The following is a 24,695-nucleotide window of genomic DNA, read 5'->3' on the forward strand; positions in this document are numbered from 1 at the left end:
AGATTTTTTTTTTTTTACAAAAAAAAAAAAAAAAAATCATAAATCTTATAGGGTAACTCCAGGGTTCAATATTAGTACCAGTCAAGTGCCAAAAGAAGTTAAAATAGGAGTTTTCTTTGACCAAACAAAAAAAGAAAAGAAAAAATACTTTTCCATATCAGGTCCAAGAATAAAAAGAGGTAAAAAAGACAAATTGGCAAAGACAAAAAAAAGGAAGAAAAGCAAAACACACACATTTCACATTCCAGAAAAGAAGGAATGTGGGATAAAAGTATTTATAAATACTGATGACTGATGGTTGGGTTAAAATAAAGACAACTGGATATTTAAAAGAGGTATATTTGTAATGAAACTTGCTTCTCTTTACTGTGTATCTACATTTGTGCATCAGTATAAACTCGCTTCGTTTCAGTTTCTTGATAGAGCTGCATTTCTTTTCTTTCACATCATTTGCAGGTGCACGGATTATGCCACTGTTTATGTACAAAAATACCAGAATGAATGAAGCTTAAACAAGCTTCAGTTTGATTGAACAAGTGTGTTTGAGAGGGTCCAACTGAGCCTCAGTGGGTTGGGATGTTGTTTCCATGACAGTGTGCTCCAGAGAGCTGATGTGATCTGTTATGATGCATGGTTTACCCTTAAACATAAATTATATTCACAAAATCTATTCTCTTAGATTAATTGTTCAGTTTACTTTTAAGAAATGTCCTAATGTTATTAAAATCTGAATATTAGATTAAAAATAATGTGTACGTGGATACTAGAAAAAGACTGTACTGAGATTTTGCTATAAAAAGTCTTACTATTTGCATAAATATCATCTCTTGAGAATATGATTTCCATCTGATTGTCGGATTTCACTCCTTGTTTTTGTTCTGTAGGAACAGTGAAAATTGGTAAAAATAGCTTGATTGTTGAAGTTGAATGTACTCTCCCTTTTATTTTTGTAACAAATGATTGAAACTATTCCTTTGAAAACCACCACACACCAGAGGGCTTGTTAAAAGAATGTAGGAAATAAAAGACCCACAGATATCAACTGCACTCAAACTACTAAAGTAAAATCTACCTCAAAAAGAAGCTTACTGGAGTTAAACTGAGCACAATCTGAGACACTGATCTCTTCTGAGAGTATAGAGGAGATACAGGCTTTTGTCTCGGGAAAAGTGTTTCTCTATTCGCAAGATACAGTACATGAGAGATTTCAGAGATCTGATTCGGCCCAACGTGAGAAAACGTACATATTGCATTTCTTCAAGCATATATGTCATTGTTTTAATGTGTTATGTGTTGTGGCTCTGCATATAGCTGAACGTTCAACAGGAAATTTCGGGGTTTTCCAGGGTTGCGCTCTGCAGGGAATAACTCATCAACTTCTTATTCTGAACATCCGGGAGAAAGAGAGAGTGAGAGAAAGTGATCACAGAGGATTGAGTCATCTGAACAAACCATACACCATTCACATTGAGATGGAAGAACATTCCCACAATGAACCTTTTCTGTTTGCTATTAACAGTTTTAAAGAAAGGCTGTTTTTGTTCCTGATTTCTGCTTTGTATATCCTGTGTGCATTTCATGTAACAGAACACACAAGCGTATATATATATATATATATATATATATATATATATATATATAAACAAAAACCACATGCTAGCTAACTTTCCAACCAGTTGAGAGTTCTTCAGATTCTTTTTGTGATCTCAACGTGCCCAACTCTTAAGGTTTTGTGTGCTTGAATGTTCTCCTGCTGAGTTAAAATGTTATTTTAACACACTTTCCTAAAAGTCCTCCAGTCAAAAACCTAATCACATTTTTAATACTCATCCAGTTTCCAATGTTGTAGATCTGGATACAGAAGTTGTACTGGAAAACCAAAGCACTGAGACGAATGTTATTAGATAGAAAAGAAAAAAAAAGACAAACTGAACAATAAAAAAAGCAAAACAACATTTCTTGAGATGCAGTCAAGGTTCCCACACATTTGACTCAATGAATTGGTATGACTTTTCCATGTAATTGCCATGTTTATGAGTTTCTGGATGAATATTTTAAAGAGACATTTATATTCAGACTGATTCACTACTGAAAATGGATTTGTAAACTGGTTCAAAACGGATTCATTGACTAAATTACTTTGATTACAAATCAGAATTCACCAATGGCTTGCAATGTTACTTTAACAAGAGCATTATTAAATTGAGGGGGGAAAACTAGAGCATATGGATTATAATTGTTTTAAGTTTTCAGGGCTAGAAAACAGAATTTTAAAATTCCCATGACTGAGGGAAACCTGTGCAGTTTACGAATTTACTCATGCCAGCTTGAAAGAACATTGTCTAAAGGTTTGAAATTACATGTACCTGTTACTGTCGTTTTATATTTGCAACCTTTAGTGTAATGTGTAGTCATGTGAAACAGTATGTAATAGTAAGTGTTTGTCTGTGGTTTCTCTTTCCAGCGTATGCCCAAATCCAGCCGCAGGCCCTGATCAAGCAACAGCCGCAGCAGTTTGTTATTAAACCCCAAGCCCCACCCACCTCCAGAACCCAGCCCCAGTTACTGCAGACCGCCTCGGTCCAGCCCCACCAACACACAGCTTCACTTGCCATCCAGAGCTCCGCCCAGATCTCATCGGCAGCAGGGATCATTCCAGTTTTGTCTAAACCAGCACTTTACAACCAGGGATCGGCTCAAAGTCAACAGGCCACCATCTTCCATTCAACTGTAAGCCACCATGCACTTAACCAACATGGCTCACACACAGGCCTGACCCATGCAAAAGCTCAACCGGTCCAACTGACAGCCATCAATCTTCAAATCCAACCAGCACAAAGCCAGGTAATGGACTCCCTTATTACAGCCTTATTGTAGATTAAAGATAATTTATACAAATCAGAAGCAACTAACTACTTCTATACTATTTAGAGTTCAAGACTTGTTCAAGATGACAAGGAGAAGCCCACCTCTTTGGTGGTAAGAGAGATTTGTCCCCCAGTACAGATGCAGCCAACCACTACGACCCAAGGCACCGACACCGACCCCCCTGAACAATCCAAAGCTGATACTGTAAACACTACATCTCAAGCTCAAGGTACGGTGAACAAATTTTCACGTTTACAAGTATGGTTTCACAATCAAACAATGCAGTGATAAAACTGCAAGTCAATACTTAATGATCACTAGAACACAAAGATTCCATGAAACCACAGTAATAACCACCTTATTATACCTCTTTATATACACTCTTTCTCTCTTTCTCTCTCTCTCTCTCTCTCTCTCTCTCTATATATATATATATATATATATATATATATATATACACTATTTAACTTGGATCAAAATACGGTTACAACTATTCAACTAAATGCACATACAAATCTGCCTGTTATTCTGCACTTCAAATTCCCTCAATATTTTGTGTACAAGTAAGTATGCAAACCATAAAGAATAAATAAATCATTTAGTCATTAAAATACAAGGCTTTCAACACCCACATGGTGAACCAGATTTACCTGAGGAGGAGGTAGTAGGATGGGGTTGGCATGCAATTCCCACATAGAGCAATATGGACTAGAATTGACTCTGGGCCAGTAACGTGACTTGCTTGCCTGGCAGAAGGAACAGCCTTGCTGCCCAATCAGTCAGTACCTAACAGACAAACTGGTCTTGGACAAGGGTACTTTCCTACCATCAGATAATGCCCAATATAGCCTGCATAGAAGACACAACCGCTGCCACCAGCCAGTAAAAGATTCATTGAACCTCTACAGAGTCATGTGACCTGCCACTCGAGGCTGCTGCCATCCAGAGAAAGACTGAACCGCCTCTCTGGCAGAATGTGCAGCGCTCGTGCGTGGGAGTGGAGCACTAGAAAAGAAGCAGCGCATACTGCGTGTTGCGTGGAATCACAAGCGTGGAAGAATCTGGATACTGTCATTGATATAATCAGGCGTGTGGGAATGAGGCTAACCCCGGGTTTTGAGACGGAAGTGAGGAGCGCAACTGTGGGAAATGACTTTTTATTGCGCTTTGTCGGTAAGCTACAGTAGGTCTTGGGTTTTCGTTAGTGGGCTAAAACGCTACGTAACTGAAGCCAGTCTAGTGTCTTAACGTTGATTTAAACACAGCGCAGACTGAAAGGAGTAATAATACAACAGAACCTTTTTTTGGCAGAGAGAGCGAGAGAGAGATTTAGATTTAGACGCATAATGATGGTGGCATGTTTCCTCAAGTACGTTAACATGAATATTTCGCACAAAATGAAATAATTTGCTCACTCTCATTTCATCCCAACCTTATTTCCATTCTTCAGTGAACTTCAGTAGGCTATGTCTTTTGACATCTTGTCCAATCAGTGACGTTATTACGTACGCTGCTGTTCCATTTGCAGGATTACTCCCGAGTCGAATTCGCCAAATCCGAAAGTCCGAACTTTGTGTAACTTACTTGGTATTGAGAAATGGTTTATGTCTTTTGACATCTTGTCCATACAGTGACGGTGGATGCCATCAAAACACTTAGTGCGCATTCCGAAATTATATATATATATCTTTGTGTGGGGAACGAATAAAATATAAATCGTTATTAGGCTGATAATTCCCCTCAGACGTTGGTTGTTGTCAAATATAATTTGGCAGTTGAGTCGAGATTAAAAATGGCGCTATCGCACGCGCCGCTCTAATTGGAAGAAATTTGACGTTAAACCATTGATAACTGCGTTTGGTGCGTGTTCTTAAACCGATTATGTTTAATAAACTGACAGCGCACGTGGTCATGTAAACACGGTAAAGTTAACCCAATTTCTTGACTGAGAAAGTACCATAGTAAAGTACTTGAATTAATTTGGTGTGATAATTCAGTAGTTCCTGTGCTAATATAACAACCATACCATACTAATATAAACAAATTAATTTACCCAATACTTTACTAAGTTTTCTACAACTATAGGGTATATTTTACTACAATACACTACCTTATTTTGCTGTAGTAAAAACTAAAATATACTAGTATTTATTAGAGTTTATCAGTTCTCTATAGTTAATACTACAGTATGTTGTAGCATTCATTACCAAAGTGTGGTAAATACTACAATATAAACACTTTACTATAGTATGGTTCAAAAACATTAGTATTTACTATAAATTTCTATAGTAGTTTTTCATGTGGGTTGTGATGGAATGGGATCATATTGTGCTGAAAAACATGATGAATCAGCTATCTTAGGCTGGTTTAAGAGATATTAATTTTCAGTTTTGGCTGAACTATTCCTTAAACGTTTGTAAACCTTATAAGTGCATCGTTTGTATGTTATTTCCAGCAGCTGTAAACACTGGCGGCTGCTGATGTTTGATCTGATGATGTTGTTGTGGTTGCTTTGGTGATGAGCCGATGCTTTGTTCCTGTGCGCCAGGCTCTGTGGAGACAGCACGTGACCCCACGGGAGAACATGTGACACCAACCATGACCTTGGCAGCCTCGAGCGAGCCGCCTCCAGCAGCTGTGATGGGAAGTGTGGCACAGAACGGCGAGAACAAGCCACCTCAAGCCATAGTGAAGCCACATGTCCTTACACACGTCATCGAGGGTTTTGTCATTCAGGAGGGAGCTGAGCCATTCCCTGTGAGCTACAATAATAACACCAATACTAATACAACAACTACAACTCATTTTCGAATAGTGGACAATTTTAGAATGATTCATAATAGTACATTTAAGGTAACACTATTATTATTATTAATTCAGTTTATTATAATTTTTTAATTATACAATAAATATAATAATTGTATTATTGTTTAAACATTATTTTAGTTTAGTTCGAATGTATTATTATTATTATGTATTATTATTATTCATAATCATTCAAAACCACCATCACAGTAATAATAATACATTTATTATTTATTATTCGTTCAGTTATTTATATAAAATGAATGAATTATAAATAATAATACACATTTAAACTGGAAATTAATTTAATAAAAATAAATTTAAAATAAATTGCTATTGTTAAAAATAACTTGTTGTTCTACAGTTATTATTCACAATCATTTTAATACAACAACAATAATATTTATTATTATTATTATTCTTTTTTGTATTTAATTATTAAAATCAATACAAATTGAAACAGAAAATTAATTCAATAATTGTTATTGTTAATAATTGTTGTAGTTCTAAAATTATTATTATTATTCACAGTAATTTAATGCAACAGTCATCATCGTATTATTATTAATTTATTTATTAATTAATGATGTTTAATAAATGTGTTTGACTTTATGTTAGTGAAACACTGAACATCAGACTAAATTGTGGAAAAAATATTGTCTGTTGATCTGTTTATTCCAGCTTAACACAGCAAGTGTCCACAGTGTTGCAGTGATCAGCCCGACATCTTTATGTCTGTATACTGTATTGTCAGGTGGAAATAACGCCGGTGCAGGCAGACAGCCCCAAGAAACCAGACACGCAGCTTCCCTCAGATCCAGAGAAAACAGCCAGCAGTAATTCCCTCAGTGCCACAAACTCAGACATGGAGGAGGCTGGACAACAAGGTAGACTTGATTCAAATGAATACTGCAAGCCATGGCTGTTTTTCTAAGATGCATGACCTTTTTAAGTGTCAGGGTAAAGTTTTGAAACATTGGAAACCTGCATTGTTATGAACAATGGAGCATCATTATGAATTAGTGATGAGGAGATAAGATATGGAATTTCCTGTTTGTGCAATCAAGATGCAGCAAAGCATGCTTCATAATAATGCCTCACCACTCCAACGATTACACACAAACACTGTTTCAGCTAGTCATAAATAAACTTTAAATTAATACTTCACTTAAATCTAAATATTTAATATTTTTTTAATCAGACACTAGGACTCAAGAGGAATCGGAGGAACCCAAGCTTACATGTGAGCTCTGTGGATGGGTCGATTTTGCCTACAAGTTCAAACGCTCAAAACGCTTCTGTTCCATGGTCTGTGCTAAAAGGTTAGAGATTCAGTAGCATATTAAATGGAAATATTTAGACCAATTTTGGTTTTTGCAAACAGTGATCATGTTTTTTTCTTGTGGGTGGAGCCAATCTGGTGGCAGAAAATGCAAGTTTTAAAGTAGCAATCTATGGAAGCCATGGATTTAAAGAGTTGTTGAGTTTGTATTTTAAAATTCTGACTTTTTCCTCAAAATTCCGAGATTATACTCCACAATTCTGATAAGAAAAATCAGCTTGTCATTCTCTCTTTTCCCCTCAGGTTAGAATCATGAGTTTATCTCCCACACTTCTGGCTTTTTTTCCCCTAAGAATTGACAAACTCCCAATTGTTCAGTTAAATTGATTTATAAAGTCAGAACTAGGAGATATAAACTCGCATTTGTGTGAAAAAAGTCAGAATTAGAAGATAAAATGGGTAAATGTTAAAGGTTCAAATAGTTGGCTATTTCATGCTATTGTTTATGCTTTAAAAGTAGGGTAATCATAGCCTGTTTCATCCATCGTTTAAACATCTACATTTAGCTTCAAATGTTGTCTTTGACCACATTATGCTTTAAAAAAATAGTTATATTCTGATTCTGACAACTGAAGGCACAACAATACATTTACGGTTAACTCCACTTGTGTTTTTCTGCCACCACAATGTGCGCACAGCTGCATGTGACTTATGTCTACTACAAATTGGTCGTCTATATAGAAAGGCATGTTTAAACAAAGCTGCATGACACTTCATGGTAATTTGGGTTTACTAAAGAAGTTATAATACTCAATGACTAAAATAATATACTTATTCATTCAGCTGCCTGGTCAACTACTGTTGTTTTAAATGTGCTTTAGAAATGAATTGAACTTGAAACTTGAAACTTGCCTATACTAATAATAGATTTTTGTGATATAGCAATGATGTGACATTGTCTGTATGGTAATTTATAACACTTTTGAACAGATACAGTGTAAGTTGCACGAAGCGGGTTGGTCTGTTCCACCCCAACAGAACTAAAACAACCAAAAAGATAAATCAATGGAGAAGGAGGAGGTCTCGTAGTCCCAGAGGCAGGGAGGCCAAAAAGCAGGTGAACACCTACCTCAGTAGGCTACAATGTGGTAGTGTTGCATGCCATAATGTTTTTGTATAAATATATAAAGTAAATGATGCTCATATTGTCTTGTTTTAACCCCCCAGCGGCTCTCTGTGTCTCAGCAATCTCAGGGAGAATCTATATCCTCACCTCTCCAGTCTCAGCCTAGTCAAGGAGAGTCCAGCCCCTGTTCGGATATCTCCAGTTATGAGGAAGCAACTTCCCCGCTCTCTGCAGCCAGTTCTGGCCCAATCATTTCTCAAGGTGGGGTCACTGCTAACGATCCAGAAGAGCTTCCTCTCCTAAGTCAGCACTTCCTGCCATGTGACCCCACCAAATGGAATGTGCAAGAGGTTTTTGAGTTCATTCACTCTTTGCCAGGTAAGCTTCTATCATTTGGGGTATATATATATATATTTTTTTGTACTATATTCCTAGTACTCTAAAGACCTTACTATTTAGAAGTTTTCTTGAAGAAATTAATATTTTTGTTCAGCATGGATGTATTAAATGTATTAAAAGTGACAGTTAAGACTTTTCTATTGTTTTACATTATACACAATAAAAAAAAAATACTTCTGTTTCAAATAAATGTTGTTCTTTTGACTTTTCTTATTCATCAAAGAATCCTGAAAAAATGTGTCACATTTTTCACAAAAATGTTAAGTGGCACTAATGTTTTCAACAATGATAATAAGAGGAAATGTTTCTTGAGCATCAAATCAGCATATTAGAATGATTTCTAAAGGATCATGTGACACTGAAGACCGGAGTAATGATGCATCACAGGAATAAATAATATTTAAAAATATCTTAAAACAGAAAACAGTTATTTTAAACTGTAATAACATTTCACAATATTGCTGTTTTCACTGAATTTAATCAAATAAATCCAGCCTTAGGGAGCAAAAGAGACTCTTTACTATTTTACCAAACCCAAACTTTAGAACAGTAGTGTATATATATATACAGACATGCACAAGCACTCAATGTAAAATATTAATAAATGTCATTAAATATTTCAGTATAATATAATGATGGGGGAAAAATTTTAACGTTATGATGAAAATTAAAAAAAATCTTCTTTTTTTTTGCAACAGTAACTACATTTATTTACAATTATGTTGTTTAATAAGAACATTTTTGTGACTTCACAATTAGGTTGCCAGGAGATTGCAGATGAGTTCCGTGCTCAGGAGATTGATGGACAGGCCATGCTGCTACTGAAGGAAGATCACCTAATGAGTGCCATGAATATTAAATTAGGACCCGCCCTCAAGATCTTTGCTCGCATAAACATGCTGAAAGATTCCAAGCCTTGAAAAGGCAGTGCGTGTGTCCTCTGATGTCACTGACCTTGACCTAGTGACCACAGCACCCCGACTGCACTACAACATTTTTTAAATAATTAACTAAAAACTTTTATACATATTGGGGCTAAAGCCTTAAACTACACCTCTTCAAGAAAAGAACAGCTGGAACACAAATGACCCGACTACCTATGAAAAATCGCACAAATAGTGACCAAATGGAAGGCATTATAAAACAGTGATTTGGAAGATCAGTGATTTCCCAGATCACTGGACTTAACTAGTAGCATCGGTGCTCAGAAGAAATCTTTGGATAATGTATGTATAACAGTGCAGTCCAAACAGATCTAATATTATCATGAGGTTTTACAGTCCCACATCTCAGCCCAGATGTCTCTGGATTGTACATTTGTTGTTTTCAGGTTTTGTCTTATTGCACATGCCAGATGCTTTTGTACAGTCAAATATGTTTAAGTAAATTATTCTTACCTTCGTGTGTGAGTATTTGTTACGGAGTTGAATCACAACAAACTGGTGCTATTTCACTCTCACATTAACTTTAAGACTTAACAGAAGCACAGTAATAGAATATTTAACTTTAAACCTGAAAAACAACCTGTAGAAAGGAAACCAGTCTGAAAAATTCCTGTCGACAGCGCCTTATTCAATGTGTGTCCGTACAGACGCTCTGGTATTGAGATGCACATTAAATTGTATTTGTTTTGGATACTGGGAATGACACTATGTTTGGTTTTAAATGTGCCCATTTTTGTCATTGTGTGTTGCTAGAAAGGATTGTGATGATGAATTGTGTTTTTTTTTTTTTTTTTTTTGTACAATGCTTTGTGAAATTCCTGTATTTATCAGATGAAATTTGTAATATAACATTTTTAATGAAGGATTTACATGTCAACTTGTTTAATTTTTTGACCCTATATAACATTTTGCCCGCACAGCTTCATTTATTATTATTTTTTTCATTACACACCTAAATTGTTATCGCATTATTTATGTAAAATACCAAACAAAGCCTGAAAACAAATGTTGTTTTTTGCCCTTTAAAACCTAACTAACTTATTTTTGCGAAACATTCTGCTCTATTTTTCTTCAAATAAATGCTTCCCAGTTTGAGATTTTTCACTTTTTAAACTCTGGACCAAGTGTCCAAATATTATTGTTTACTCCAATAAGACACCACTAGGTGGCACACTTGCGTTTCTAACCCAAATTAACGTCTAACATTCAACATTTAGGGTTACTTTTTAGAGTGTTTATGTATTTAACTCGACCCTGATACTATAAAAACTAAATTTATCACAGAAACCCGTCCAAATATGTCGTGTTGGGAATTCTGGACCGAAGCGTGCTTTCTAGTCTCACCGTTGCACAAAGAATCTCACTTTATAAACTTTTCCTATTACGCCCCGCCTCCTACCTCTGCGTCTCGATTCTAATTGGTCGATTGTGCTGAAACACTCCTTTCCTATTGGCTGTGTAAGATGTCTGTTTGCGTTCCTTCAAAGCAGATGAACTTCAGTGAAGCCGATTTTCACCAACGGTGCTGCCCGATGAGCGATATTGGAAACTGATCATCAAACCTGGCATGGCACCCGCAACGGTGAGAATGTTCTCTTTATAACTTATCACTTAATACGTAACGTTATATAAAAAGAGAGTAACGTAAAAAAAATGCACACGAGAGGCAGAGAAAGTTTTGTTTATGAATAGTTTGAATAGTTAATACTAATTACAGTTTTAAATAGCCAACAGTTCTGACAGCAACTGTGCTAACATTGCAACGTAGATGGAAAAAAAAAACAGTCCAAATATTCTATTCTATTGATTTTTTTACTTACTTATTTTTATTATTATTATTATTATTATTATTATTATTATTATTATTATTATTACAGCTTTTTGCTTGTTAGAGCTGCACAAATGTAAAAGGCTGTGTTTCGAAACAGTGCACTGTCTACCTTGGCAGCATTTTTGCATCAATGGGAAAATATTGAATTTAATAGTTCATAAGTTGTGGTCATGATATACATTAACGTTACGCGTCATAAGAACTCCAGTGAACCCAAAACAGCGGTCGAAGGCAGTACATTAAGTTTGGATGGATAACAAAAGAAAATCAACCAAAAAGTGGAACTTTTCCAGTATAATATAATATAGTACAGTTATTTTTATTTTATCATTAATTGTATACTGAATATGGTTTCAGAATTGTACATCTTATTTTTTTTTTAATCGTGTGTTTTTTATTATTTTACTTTTTTTTAATCATATTTAGTATGTATATCAAAAGTCATGTACAACAAATAATAATGATTAAAAATCGATGATAATATTATTTTCAACAGCTTAAATTGGATTGGAAACGGTTAAAAATATGACACTTGATGTGTTCTGTCCAGCTGATCACATCAACAGGCAGTTGACATTGGGCCATCTGTTTGTAGCTTACAAGCAGCTTGAGGATAAAATAAATTACCCTCTGACATGTCAGGTGAGCTTGGACTCAAACACTGCCTGTTTCAGTCTAGCTCCAGGGAGACATGCTGGGTAATTTAAGAAGCATTTGGGCTAATGTTGAATAGTGTAGCACCATTTAATTCAGAAAGGCATGGACACCGGTAAAAAGGAAATGCCAAATTAGTCAACCATGCAGAACACTATAAGATCATCTTCAAGTGCACAAGAAAGAAAGGTTATGTAGATGTATAAAGATTCCTACAAATTTCCCTTTTTTTAAAACCTTTTCCTATAATGTTTCATTCTAAATCATAAGTTTTAGTATAGAGAGATATTTTTCATACTTATATATCTAGGTAATTGAAAGTACTTACTGATGCATGATATCATTTTTGGGGGGCTTTATGAAGTGAACTTGTGAAATTAGCGCGTCTATAATGTTTGGCTTTGCTTAGGAGCACGATTCAAATTAGCACTGTTTGAATGGGTAAACCGCAAACCATGAAAGCTTTCTTCATGGCCTCAGATCTAGTATGCAGGATCTATTGGCGCACAATACATCAGAAGGAACGTGACGGCTAAAGTTGCTCAACACAGATGAAAAGAAGAATTTGAATTCATGCACTGCAAACAGTAATGCAATTTATGGCAGCTCTGACGTGGAAGTCAAGCTTCCAAATTTCAGCCAGAGCACAGTAGCTGGACGTCTTCCGTCGCTGCCATATTATGTAACACTCTGAGACTCCTTCAAGACGTGGAAACTTTGTCTAACCACAAAAATCACGAAATGAAGCACCGTTAAAAGCAAAGTGGGGTCAGAATGTAGAAATCTAGATTTGAGTTTCATAAGATTATTTGAGGTGAAGCTTGCAGTGCAGGGTCAAGCATTTATGCACTAAGTATTTTGAAGCGAGAGTTTGGGAAGGAATTTCAGTCAGTCTCACCCTTCCAACAAGAAGCCTCTTTCTCTAGCTGTCTATCAACAGAAGAGTCGTGGAATGCTGCTTTAGCTGTGATGTGCGACACATGCTTGGACTCATGAGTAAAATGGAAAAAATGTCCTTCTTATTTCTTTTCCTGTGAACTGCACAGAAAGAGAAACAACATGGGAATGAGTGGTTTTTTTTAGATCACAGCTGTGAACAGCATTATGTTCTTGGACAAGCCTCTTAACCCTTTGTTTGCTACAGGAGGACTGGCTTAAAATAAATGGCTTTTGATGAAGCATAAATGCTAGACTGAATATTGTGATGGGCTTAATTCAGGTTGTTGATTTAGTGCAATTACTGGTAAGTCAAAATGTATTTAATCTTTGTCTGATTTGGTAAGTCTGTTTCTTGATGCTAAGAGCACGGCAAAATATGAAAGTGAGATGCACAATATAATTTTTTTTAAAGTAAAATAATTACACTACTGTTTGAAAGCTGGGGGGCAGTAGGATATTTTTTTAAAAAGAAAATAACAGTTTTATACATTAAATTGATCAAAAGTGATAATAAAGGCTTTTATAATGTTACAAAAGATTCCTTTTCAAATAAATGCTGCTGTTCTTCCTATTCATCAAAAATCCTGAAAAATAAGATTGTTTTCAACTTTGTTTCTTGAGCTGAAAATCAGCATATTAGAATGATTTCTGAAGGATCATGTGACACTGAAGAGTGGAGTAATGATGATAAAAATTTAAAGATTTTCAAATAGAAAACAGACATTTTTTTTAGCTTGTAATTAGATTTCAAAATATTAGTTTTTGCTATATTTTTTATTAAATAATGCAGCCAGTTGGTGAATGTAAGAACTTGTTTCAAAAACTGTTAAAACCCCAAACTTCTTAACAGTAGTGTGTTTCTGTGATAAATATGCCTGCAAGTGGTATTGGTGTTTAATGGCAGTAGTAACTGAAAACATCTGCTTGCTGTATCCATTCTGGAAACCTTAAGCAAATGTATGTAGTTAATCTGTTTGCTCTGGGTTTGCATTGTTTATTTCATTATACCATGCACTGAATAAGCAGCACACTGTATAATCAGGACAAGCACATGGAGAATACAACAGACTGTATTTGGTCTGCAGATGGAAAGGAAGGGAGAAGATTTGTAGACATGGGGATTGTTGCCTGACTGCATGTTCTCCAAACAATTTATTATAAACATTATCCTTATATAGTGTAGGATTTGCGAAAAAAGTCATTAGAATCTCTGACTGCATTTGAGTTTTATTTCGTATTTTGTCACCCACTCATTTGCACCGGTTTGTTGTCTTTTCAGGAGTCGAGGCTGAATGTGGAGGCTCTGAGTAAGCGAGATGTGCTGCTGCTCTTTAGTGCTCTTGAGGGAGAGCTGGAGGCCAGAGACTTTGTCATACAGGCACTCAAGGTTAGTCCAGTCCCGTCAATGGACAAGAATGCTTTTTTTCATTCCTTTGTAAGCAGCAATCAATGGCGGTACAGGCAAATCGTGCTGCTCTTAGTTCTTAAAGGAACAGTTCACTCAAAAATGAAAGTTCTGTCATTATTTACGCAGCCACATGTCATTCCAAACCCATATGCTGTTCAATTGGTTTATGACCTGTGCACTACACATCTAGGCCTTCTCAAGCTATATGATAGTTTTGTGTGATGCACAGAAAGAAAATGGGCATCACAATATGACAACAACAAAAAATCATTCCTGTGTCATGTACACTTTATTTAGGAGCATTTGGAAATATTTATCCATTCAAGATGTTTGGATGTTCAGCTACGTACAGCGCTGTTGTTGCATGTTTATGCAGATGCAACACAAGTCATACATCGGTTTACACCATTAGGGAGGAAACTCTCTCTGTGATTGGCAGCTTTTATGATCTTGCGGTGTGTATTTCTTGGTGTTCTTTAGAGAGTTCCCATCATCCAAATATATAAACAAACCCAGACTGTGCTGAATTCATTTTATGATGACCTCGATAGCTGAGACTGAGAGTCACATTAGTTGATGAAAACAGAATGCTAATCTGCAATCAATTAGTTTTGTTGTATTTAGTTTCATTTTCTTCAGAATACACACACAAACACATACACACACACACACACACACACACATATGAGCAAGTATCACAAGAATATCGCATGCCTGGAAAAGTCTATATATATATATATGTGTGTGTGTGTGTGTGTGTGTGTGTGCGTGTGTGTGTACCATTTAAAAATTTAATTATTTTGACAAATTCTAACTATTTTAATATTAATATAATTATTTAAAACACATTTTCTGTCCATCCCTGGTTTTCATGGATTGTTTAACTGGTGAGGTTTTGTTTGTGAATGAGAAATTTGATCAATACTGATAAATCAGTACTTCAGTAATAGTTTGCTTCAGTAAAATAATTGTCTATTGACAGTAGTTCACTGTCAAACACGTTTTACTCTTTGCACAGCAGACCTTATACCCAGGAGAGACATTATGGCTGTATCATTCAATGAAACCCAGATGTTTGTCTGGCTCAGAGCTCAAATGTACACACCAGCTCATTAAAAACTAGTATATTAAACACTATGAAACTTTAGTGTATAGTTCATCTACTGTATATCAAAGCTCGGTTTAAGATATCTAAAGGCTATACATTTATAAAAACATCTTATTCTTTATAAAACTTGTCCTTACTCTAGAAATGATGCTGCTGTTAGTTCTTGGTTAGCTGTGCAACAAACATCTCACATGTTTTTGTAATAGTTGCCAATGACCTACACTTAAATAATACCAGAATGATTGATATTTGATCATACCCACTGTTAAAACTGTTGTTGTACTTCCTGTGTTTTGCTGTTTTTTATGTTACCATTCTCAACATGAACTTCAACAGCATTCATCAGGATTTAACAAGGGTAGATCGTATTTACCTTGCTTTTTCATCAAACTCTTTTCTGCTTAACTTTTATTTTTAAATTTTTTTCTGAGTCTCCTACTACATTCTATTTGCTGTTGCTGGGCCTCGTCCCACACCAACATTCCAAATGTTGCCAGATCCAGCAGACCAAACTGAACTCAGAATGATCAACCAAATCTATTACATCTTTTTTCTTGTCTTTTTTTTTTTTAAGCACTTTAGAATACTATGTAAATATATAGCAATCATTCAGGACCATTATATTGGTACAGTGTGTGTATGTATATATATATATATATATATATATATATATATATATATATATATATATATATATATATGAGTTTTCTGTCAATCACAATAGTTCATTCTGTGGATGAAGCTGATGTACTTATTTGGCAATTGAGGAATGACTCAAAATCAGCCAGACAGTGAGCAAGACAGCTTCCTTTTTGAGCATACCATGTGCGTCAGTGCAAATGCCAGTACTCTGGGCCCCTGATCAAGCTTTGTTTTCTTCCGAAATACACTTTGAATGTTGTTTGTTCTCTGCAAAGCCACATACAAACATGTAAAACATTATTACACACATTTCCTTTTGTCTACCATCAGCTTTTCAACTTTATAGAAGTGCCGCTGGTTCATCTGATCATGTTAGCATGCTAATAAAACTCAGCATCTGTGCTCTCAGATCATTATTTTTGTGGTTAAGCTCTATGGAAGGCTGCACAGATAATATCTGCTGCATTCCTATTCTCGAAAGCATTGGACTGGGGCAAAAAAACAGTAGATTCACGGATTAATCATTCTTTGAATCGCTTTTAAGTGACTTCTTAAGTAGATGGCATATATTTAGCCCAACTACATATGTCTTCTAAAACCCTCTGTGGGTTTTAGGGGTGATGTTCTGGCATGCTCTGTCATACAATCTCTGTCACTCACTGCCTGCTTTGAATGAGGTCATTAAAGCATGACTTTTCTGCTTTGACTCTTACACACATTACAAATTTCCTTTTCCATTTGGTCAAAAGAAAAAGGGGAAATCAACAGGAGGGTAGAAGTCACATCACAACAGCTCCTAATCTCTGTATAACTTCATCAGCCATGCTAATCGTACTTACTACAAACACTATTCATTAATTTGCTGGTGGTGCTTTCTCTGAAAAAAGAGGAGAACTAAATGGTATTGTGCTCAAATAATCATTTCAATGCTTATTTTTGGCCCTCAGCAGCTGTTGACTTTTAAACTTGAAAATATTTAATGACTAACAAAGTAAATAGACTTGGAGTTCCAGAAAGAATACCTTCCAGGTGTTCGGCTCAAAGTTTCAAGCAAGTTAACAACATAAATATATTGTCATTAAAAAGCTTCATATGAGGGGCTGCTGGTATGATTTTGAGAGTATTGTCAGTGTGGCGTTTACCTTTATCCCTGGTCTCTCTAATTACTCTTTATGGTATCTTTATCTGTCAGATAGACTAACACACATATAATATAGATTGTTTAAAGGCACCAGACTGGCTGACTTATCTTAAGTCATTAGAAAGTCATTAGGTTAATCTTCCCAAGTCCCCCATAATTGCTCAGGCTATTATCCAACACACACACACACACACACAATTGAAAGCATCATAAATATAGAATGGAAAGCAGTACAGCTGTTGTTTATTTGAGCTATTTGGAGCTTAAATGACCTTGTATTCAAGTAATTAGCTTAAATATAATTAAAGTTGTCCAACGTGTCCTGCTTTTTATTTATTTTTTTTTATTTTTTTTGTCTAAGCAAAAAATGACCTTTATTGATTCTTATCATGATTTATAGAAGACACCTACAAAAACGCCATAGTTTACGTACCAAAAATATTTTAGAGCAAGAGTCATTAGATTCAATTAAAATAATTTTTTTAAATTTTTAAATATTTACTCTTTTTTTAACAAATTAAATTAAGATCAATTTTTAATTAAGATGGGTATTTTGGCAATAACGAAATTAAGATAAAGGCTCCACTGGATTTGCTTCGCCACTAGCAGCTGACATTTAATAAAAGAATAATGACAACATTAGCGTAAATACTCTGTCCACATTATGCATTTAAGACCCAATGAATTTTTAGTTATCATTTAAAAAACCTTTACTCAGAGATTTGGCTAAGTCTACATGTTTTTGTGGAGGAAAATGATTGAATCCACTGTAGATGTCTTCAGCGTGTTCCTGCGCTCTCTGATGGTGCGTCATTATTCACTCATTATTCTCATTATAAACATGGTCAAAACTTTTACACACCTCAGACTTTGCTTTAGTTGCTGGTGCAACCAAAACGTAATCGTCAGAGGCAAGCCTCTGTTACACCTACTCAGCATCCATTTTCGCATCTTTTTCGAAAAAAGGATCTTCAGCTCTACTTCATGGGAACTGAAACTGGAACTGGACATTTTGTTTTAACTACCCAGTAACAACCACCCAGAACATGCAGCAATAACCTGGCAACCCTGGGTAACTCTTTCTAGCTTTCAGTGACACTCTTTTCACTGTTCAAACAGTTCTGTTCAGTTCCTTTTCCCTGGTTTGTTTTTTTTTTTCTGGGTCAAATGAGTTCTTTTAGTTCAGAGTCATTTCAGGAGGTATTAAATTACTCCAGCTGGAACTTTTTTTTTGGTGCCCCATTCACTGCGTTGACCCTACCTATACTGGAGCAATTATTTCATCCCTTTATGGACCCCTTGCTTGACCTCTTACTTAAAACAACAAACGGGAGCTGAACACACACACATACACACACACACACACACACACACACACATACACATACAGAGCCTCGTTTATGTTGCTTTTGGCAGGGTCATGTGCTCTGTATCATCTCATTTCCTGTTTAACACAAGCTTGTACTGAATGTGTCTGTGTGAAAGAACAAAAAGTAGAGGCCTCTTTACAAAGCTTGCAGAGTTGTTTTGAATGAAAGCTACAAAAATGAGTCACAAACTACCAAGATAACAGATTTCAAATAGCTGTTTTATATCAAAAGATTATGGAAAATTAGATTTTTTTTAGACTAATTAACTGAAATTTAGCTGAAATCCATCTAAATTAATTCAATAAATACCTATCTGTCTCTGTCTCGCTACAGGCCCAGTGCAGAGATTCTTACATCTGGGAGCGATATGGCAAATACAACCTGAGCGACCCGTTCCTGGCCCTGCAGAGAGACGGTGAGGTCCTCCAGAGCTCGGGCCAGACCAGGGGAGACAGAGAAAGTTCCTCCCAGAGACGAGAAGGGTTCTGTGGGGCCACGGCTCACTCGGATCCTCTGGCGGTCCTGAAGCTGGTGGTCGGACACTGTAGAAGGATGCAAGAGAAGATGCTGAAACAGCTGGCAGCTGCCGAGACCAGACACAGGAGGGTGAGTTTATACTGCATAACAGCTGAAAGCCACTGACATCGATACTAATGTGAGCATCATATCATGTAAATCGATTTATTACACTGATTGGATTGGTTTATAGGCTAATCATTATCTCAATCTTTCGCCCCTCTGTGGTGGTTTCAGGTCATTGCTGATCTGGAGGAGGAGAAGAGGAAGCATGCTGAGGATACTGCAGAAGGAGACGACGTCACTTACATCCTGGAGAAGGAGAGAGAGCGCCTCCTGCAGCAGGTACAAAGAACTGAAAATACTATATTTCGATTATATTATCTTAATTTGAGGGACTACAGGCTACAATTTATTTTGCTTTAATAAAAATGAGTTGTTGCTCTATTAGAATATACATGAAAAAATATATTTTTTCAATTTAGCTTTTACACATTTAATATGCAAATTATGTATCATATGATTAAATATGCACATGTTTGCATATTACAACAAAAGATCCCATGGAAAATGTCTAATTAACAGATCAGATTACTTTGTCAAAATACAGTATTTAATAAAAAATGCTGTTTAATATAAATAGAACATAATATTAATTATATTAAATTGCCCACAAAATATAAATGAATAATATCAAAGGTTTTCTAGCATCAATAAAATGTATGAATAAAATGTTAAATTAGGAGCTCAGCCATGAAAAATTAGATATTACTTTTGAGCAAAATATCCTTTTACAAATGCAAACTAATGCTTATATGAAAGGTGATGTATTTTTTATTTTTTACATAATACCGTTGTTTTCCCTTATTTTCTTCTTCTTGTTTTAAGCATAAATGTAACAAAATTTTGTGAAGTTTGTGCTTGAAATGACACAATATTTAATAATTCCAGACATTCTACTGTTCAAAAGTTTTTTTTTTTTTCAAACATTCAAAAGTAACTCTTAAATACATGGTGTTTATTTATAAATATTTATCAAATAATGTATTGTGAAAAACTTTTCAACATTTAAATGTTTAAAATCAGCATATTAGAATGATTTCTGGAGGATCATGTGACACTGAAGACTGGAGTAATGATGTAAAAAAATCTGCTTTGCCTTCAAAGGGATCAATTACATAAAAAAATAGTAACAATTAAAAAATAAATACATTGTAATAATGTTTCAAAATATTTATGTTTGACTGAGTGCAGCTATGCTGAGTTCAGCTTTACTTTCAAAGGGATAAATTACATTTAAACAAATAAATAAACACATTTTTTATATTTCTAAATATTTGTTTCACTGTATATTTATCAAATAAATGCAGCTATGCTGAGTGTAAGAGTTTTTCGTTTACAAACATTTAAAAAAAGAAATCCACAAACAACCCCAAACTTTTAAGAAGGGTTTATTTTCAGATAAATGTCTTATGTAATTTTCTTTTGTAAATTTATAAATCTGTCAGTTTATTTCCAACAACTGGTTTATTGTGTAATACTTTTTTTAGTTGGAGTTTGAGAAGGCAAAGACGTCCAGAATGGAAAGGGAGAACAAACGACTGTACGATCAGTTAGAAGAGCAGCGTGTCCAGCATAAACAGCTTATGACGGCGCTGAGACGAGAATGCAAACGCTCCAGCACACGTGCCCATAAGGAATCCCAGCGCTCCAACGAAATCAGCCATCGCCTCGATCGTGAGCGAGCGGCCAATCAGGCTCTGAGGGCGGAGCTCCAGGAAGAAAAGAAGCAGGCTATGCAAACGGAGGCGAGGCGAGAGGAGCTGCTGGCCGAGTTTGACACTGAAAGGGAGCAGCTTGGGCTGAGATTAAGAAAAGAGGAAGCGCGCTCCAGAGCACTACAGGAAGAAGTAGAGAAGCTGAGGAGAGAGATGAACAATGCAGAAGAGAAATCAAATAAGATGCAGACAAAAATGAACGGACACCATGTTCCTATAGAGGAAGATGGGAATTTTGAGAAGCAGGGCATGTTAACCAATGGGAGCTCTCAGACCAAACCACAAGCTCACAGCCCCACAAACATCAATCAATCCCCTGACATGCCCAGCACACAAGCTGCATACCAGGCTGGCATCAACCAGCGCTTCCATGCAGCCCGTCACAAGTTCCAAGGCACCCCTGATCAAGATTCCCAGACCCTCTCCTCCCCTCCGAATAGTCCATGTGACTTCTCGCCCTCTGGAGCCCATGTGACTCCACCTGACAACACTTCTTCTAAACAAGCGGCCCGCAGCAGCGTCACACATGCCCCGAGTCGCTTCAGCACTCAGCAGAGTCCCAGCAAACCAACATCCCCCAACAGTTCCCCTTTCGGCACAGATTACCGCACACTGGCCAATTCTGGGATGTTGTCTCCCACCATCAGGTCTCCAACTATTTCCAGAGGGAACCCACCTCCAGTCCCACCCAAAAAACCAGGCCTCGCTGACACACCGCCTTCTCCGGCCACACTCCGGGCTGCTCACTTGGCTCAAATGAGGGTCGGGTGAGGACGCTGCAGCAACTCAGAGAACAGCAAATAACCAGATCTGGTGCTGTCGTCTAGCGGCTAGCTAGCACAAATGATGAACTTGATCGTGTCAAACACTGTTGATTATTATTTGTATTTTTTTGTAAGGGACATTTCAGGTTTTTTAATGCAATTTTAGAATATTAGAAATGTATATTTTCTCTAAGTAAATTTGCAATACTACCATCTCAGTCAGATGCATGTTGTGTGCATGAATACATTATACATTCTGTATCTTACCATGAGAAAAATCGCCTGTTTATCACAGACAGTCACCAGCTTCAATAAATAGTTTTATATATTGTCATTCAAACAAATATATATAAACACTACCATTAAATAGTTTGGGATTTTTTTAATAATTTACTACTTTTATTAAGCAAGGCTGCATTAAACCGATCAAAAGTTACAGTCAAGACATTTTTTAACTTATATGATTATTTTACAATAAATGCTGTTCTTCTGAACTGTTTTCAACATTGATAATAATAAGAAATATTTTTTGAGCAGCAAATCAGCATATTAGAATGATTTCTGAAAATCATATGACACTGAAGACTGGAGTAATGATGCTGAAAATTCAGCTTTACCATCACAGGAATAAATTACATATTAGAATGATTTCAAATAGAAATAGTGCACATCACATGATTGTGTATCTGATCATTTTATCCTTCCCTGTCATCTAGTTTATACACTGAACTATAATATTTAACAGATCGCATGAGCAAACAACCCTTTGATTTCTCACATAGCAGTTTGTTTTGTATATCTAAATAAAGGTACTTGATATTTAGCCTAATATTTGTGTCGCTCAGATTCCGAAAGTTACAGTTGTGTTTATCACATTATAATGTTGTTTTTGTTTATCTTTTTTTTATTTTGTGATCTGAAATAAATGTTATTTTTATAACCATTATAATTTTTTGTACCCATGGCCTAAACTAATTCTTGTAGCTATGGGCTAGACTAGAGCAAAAGATTTTAAATTTCCATATTTGTATCCCATAAATCCAGCCAGCAGAGGGCACAGTATCACGTATTCTCAGCCATTCATCTTTGGAAAAGAATACTAGTGCACTAGTTTACTGCATATAATACTGCTATATATTTTGTGTTTGTTTTTTTTGTTTTTTTTTTACAATATTTAGTGAAATAACGTTATTTTGAGATTTAATCCAATTTTGTTGTTGATGTTAAAAGAATATATATAAAAAATCACAGATGATATTTATTTGTCACACTTGAAATGGATGGTTGAGTGGGGTGCATTGCAATAATGCATTTCTTTATTCATTTTAACATTAAACTGACGAATCTGAATCAAGTCTTCCAGAGAGCCATCTAATAATGACATTATTATGAAGTATCTTTTAATGAACTGTACAAGCTCAATACCACAGAAATAAGTCTTTGTATGATCTCATTTTGATGTTACAATCATGACCGTCCCTAATATCCTCCAGCATTTGCTGTCTCAAAACTGAAGAATGAGTGTGCATCACAAGCATCCATGTGAGACTAACAAAAGCGGGGACCACAGTTTAACCAGCCAAGAGCCTCTCCCTAAATTCCCTCTTTATGGCTGTGTATATGTGTGTGAGTGTGTGTGGCTCGGGAAACAGAGGCAAACATGCATGAAGTATGTGTCACATGTTGCATGATGCGATCACACTGAGAAATGCCTAGTGTGCTTGATTCTCTTTTGAGGAATGAGAATTGACCACCTACCACACGTGGTTCGGGGGCTGCCGAGGCAGCTAGGCAGACCGATCATGGGGATATTGAAGCAGGGTTCCTTGCTTCTCTTTTCAGTCCACATGTACATGTTTTTTCCTACCTAATATTTTTGGAGGCAGTGTTGGGATGCCTCCCTACGTTCCAGGGCTTTGAAGTAGGTGGTTCCCCTCAATCCCACATGCTTTGGTCTGTTTCCCCAAAGGGTTTTAAGTAGATGACCCATTGTCTTATGAACATAGCTGTTTGAGGAATGTTGTGTTCCCAACTTGGCTGAATGGGATGTCCCTCCTTATATTAGTGTTGGTTGGGTACCCCATTTCCCCCAAGTTCTTTTAGCTGTCCATAGCATTATTTTTGGTGCTCTCTCACAAGGTGGACAGGCATGCACCATGGTATGGTGTAGTGGGTATTTCATTACCCAAAGTGTCCCCAAGGAGACACAATGTGGAGTTCCCTTGAAGGGGAACATCTCAGGTTATGCGTGTACTGTTTAAATAAAACACTGATACATTAAATGAAATGTTTAAAAACTGTTTGTATTTAATGTCCCTTAAAATATCAGTGCTGCTATTTCTGCTGACTACACTGGTTTATCAGATGTCCTGTGTGTCAGGGGATGGTCACCCCCTCTGGTGGATGCTGCTAATTAACATTCCTGTTTGGGACAGTAAGTCGAGGTTGCGAGGCCGACAGGGACGCATGCCTGGCCTGGTGAAATCTGTCTCCCACTCACTGCTATAATCACCAGGTCCTCTAGATCAGGGGAGGAGAGGGCACTGACCTCTCAGTACAGAAAGGACATCACTAATTATTGGTGCACATCCTGAGTCCCAGTGGGTTAAGTATTCTTGTCACACAGAGACAACAAAAAAGGATGCGCTCCACTTTATGAGCTCCAATAGTAGTTAGATTTGACATTTAATCATATTTAGTGGTGGTTGCTAAGGCAAGCATCACTGCTATTACTTAATATTTGAAATATAGCACAGAACTTGTGATACCTGAAATAGTGCAGCTTGCAGAGGAAGAGGAAGTGATTAGATGTGTAATTGCTACAAACACACACATGCATACACACACACACAAAAAAAAAATATATAGCAATCAGTTCCTTGCCTGCATATTTGAGTGTCTGTTTCCAAGACTTAAAATTTATATATTTAGATTATTTTAACATGAGTAAATTAATGGCATGCAAACAAAATGGATGCTACATAAACTTATCTCCTAATGCGTGTATATCCTCCTCCTCTAATGATCTTGACAGGAAGCTAAAGGATAGTGTATAAGTCAAAGTGACCAGAAACTTTCTTTCTTGAGCTCTTTGTTGTTTACTTTGTAATAATGTTTGTT

At 36.1% G+C, this 24,695-nt stretch overlaps 2 protein-coding genes across 5 annotated transcripts in view; both read left to right on the plus strand.

Moving 5' to 3' along the window:
* The window catches only part of LOC128015902 (polyhomeotic-like protein 2), a 29,550-nt gene extending 19,263 nt beyond the window's left edge, over positions 1 to 10,287 (plus strand). For 2 of the 4 annotated variants that reach the window (XM_052600150.1, XM_052600149.1), the window contains exons 8-15: positions 2,465 to 2,844; positions 2,932 to 3,097; positions 5,417 to 5,625; positions 6,428 to 6,560; positions 6,875 to 6,995; positions 7,946 to 8,072; positions 8,183 to 8,459; positions 9,240 to 10,284. In XM_052600150.1, the coding sequence (XP_052456110.1) occupies positions 2,465 to 2,844; positions 2,932 to 3,097; positions 5,417 to 5,625; positions 6,428 to 6,560; positions 6,875 to 6,995; positions 7,946 to 8,072; positions 8,183 to 8,459; positions 9,240 to 9,400 (1,574 nt within the window). In that variant the 3' untranslated portion in view covers positions 9,401 to 10,284. Of the gene's footprint in view, positions 1 to 2,464; positions 2,845 to 2,931; positions 3,098 to 5,416; positions 5,626 to 6,427; positions 6,561 to 6,874; positions 6,996 to 7,945; positions 8,073 to 8,182; positions 8,460 to 9,239 lie in introns of all 4 variants that reach the window. The other 2 variants (XM_052600148.1, XM_052600147.1) reach the window with 2 other exon arrangements.
* Positions 10,288 to 10,861: 574 nt separating this feature from the next.
* Positions 10,862 to 22,404, plus strand: LOC128015905 (CTTNBP2 N-terminal-like protein). The gene is made up of 5 exons (XM_052600153.1): positions 10,862 to 11,006; positions 14,128 to 14,235; positions 18,851 to 19,123; positions 19,271 to 19,378; positions 20,584 to 22,404. The coding sequence occupies exons 1-5, from the start codon at positions 10,992 to 10,994 to the stop codon at positions 21,580 to 21,582; spliced, it is 1,503 nt and encodes a 500-aa protein (XP_052456113.1). The 5' UTR covers positions 10,862 to 10,991; the 3' UTR covers positions 21,583 to 22,404.
* Positions 22,405 to 24,695: the final 2,291 nt, after the last annotated feature.

Source organism: Carassius gibelio, chromosome A6 (genome assembly GCF_023724105.1).
Source record: "Carassius gibelio isolate Cgi1373 ecotype wild population from Czech Republic chromosome A6, carGib1.2-hapl.c, whole genome shotgun sequence".
NCBI lineage: Eukaryota > Metazoa > Chordata > Actinopteri > Cypriniformes > Cyprinidae > Carassius > Carassius gibelio.

What these genes read in the sequence shown, in the direction of transcription:
- LOC128015905 (XM_052600153.1), top strand. An exon ending in TTGTCATACAGGCACTCAAG is followed by an intron (nt 14,236 to 18,850) that starts GTTAGTCCAGTC and finishes GTCTCGCTACAG; the next exon opens with GCCCAGTGCAGAGATTCTTA. An exon ending in GAGAGCGCCTCCTGCAGCAG is followed by an intron (nt 19,379 to 20,583) that starts GTACAAAGAACT and finishes TACTTTTTTTAG; the next exon opens with TTGGAGTTTGAGAAGGCAAA.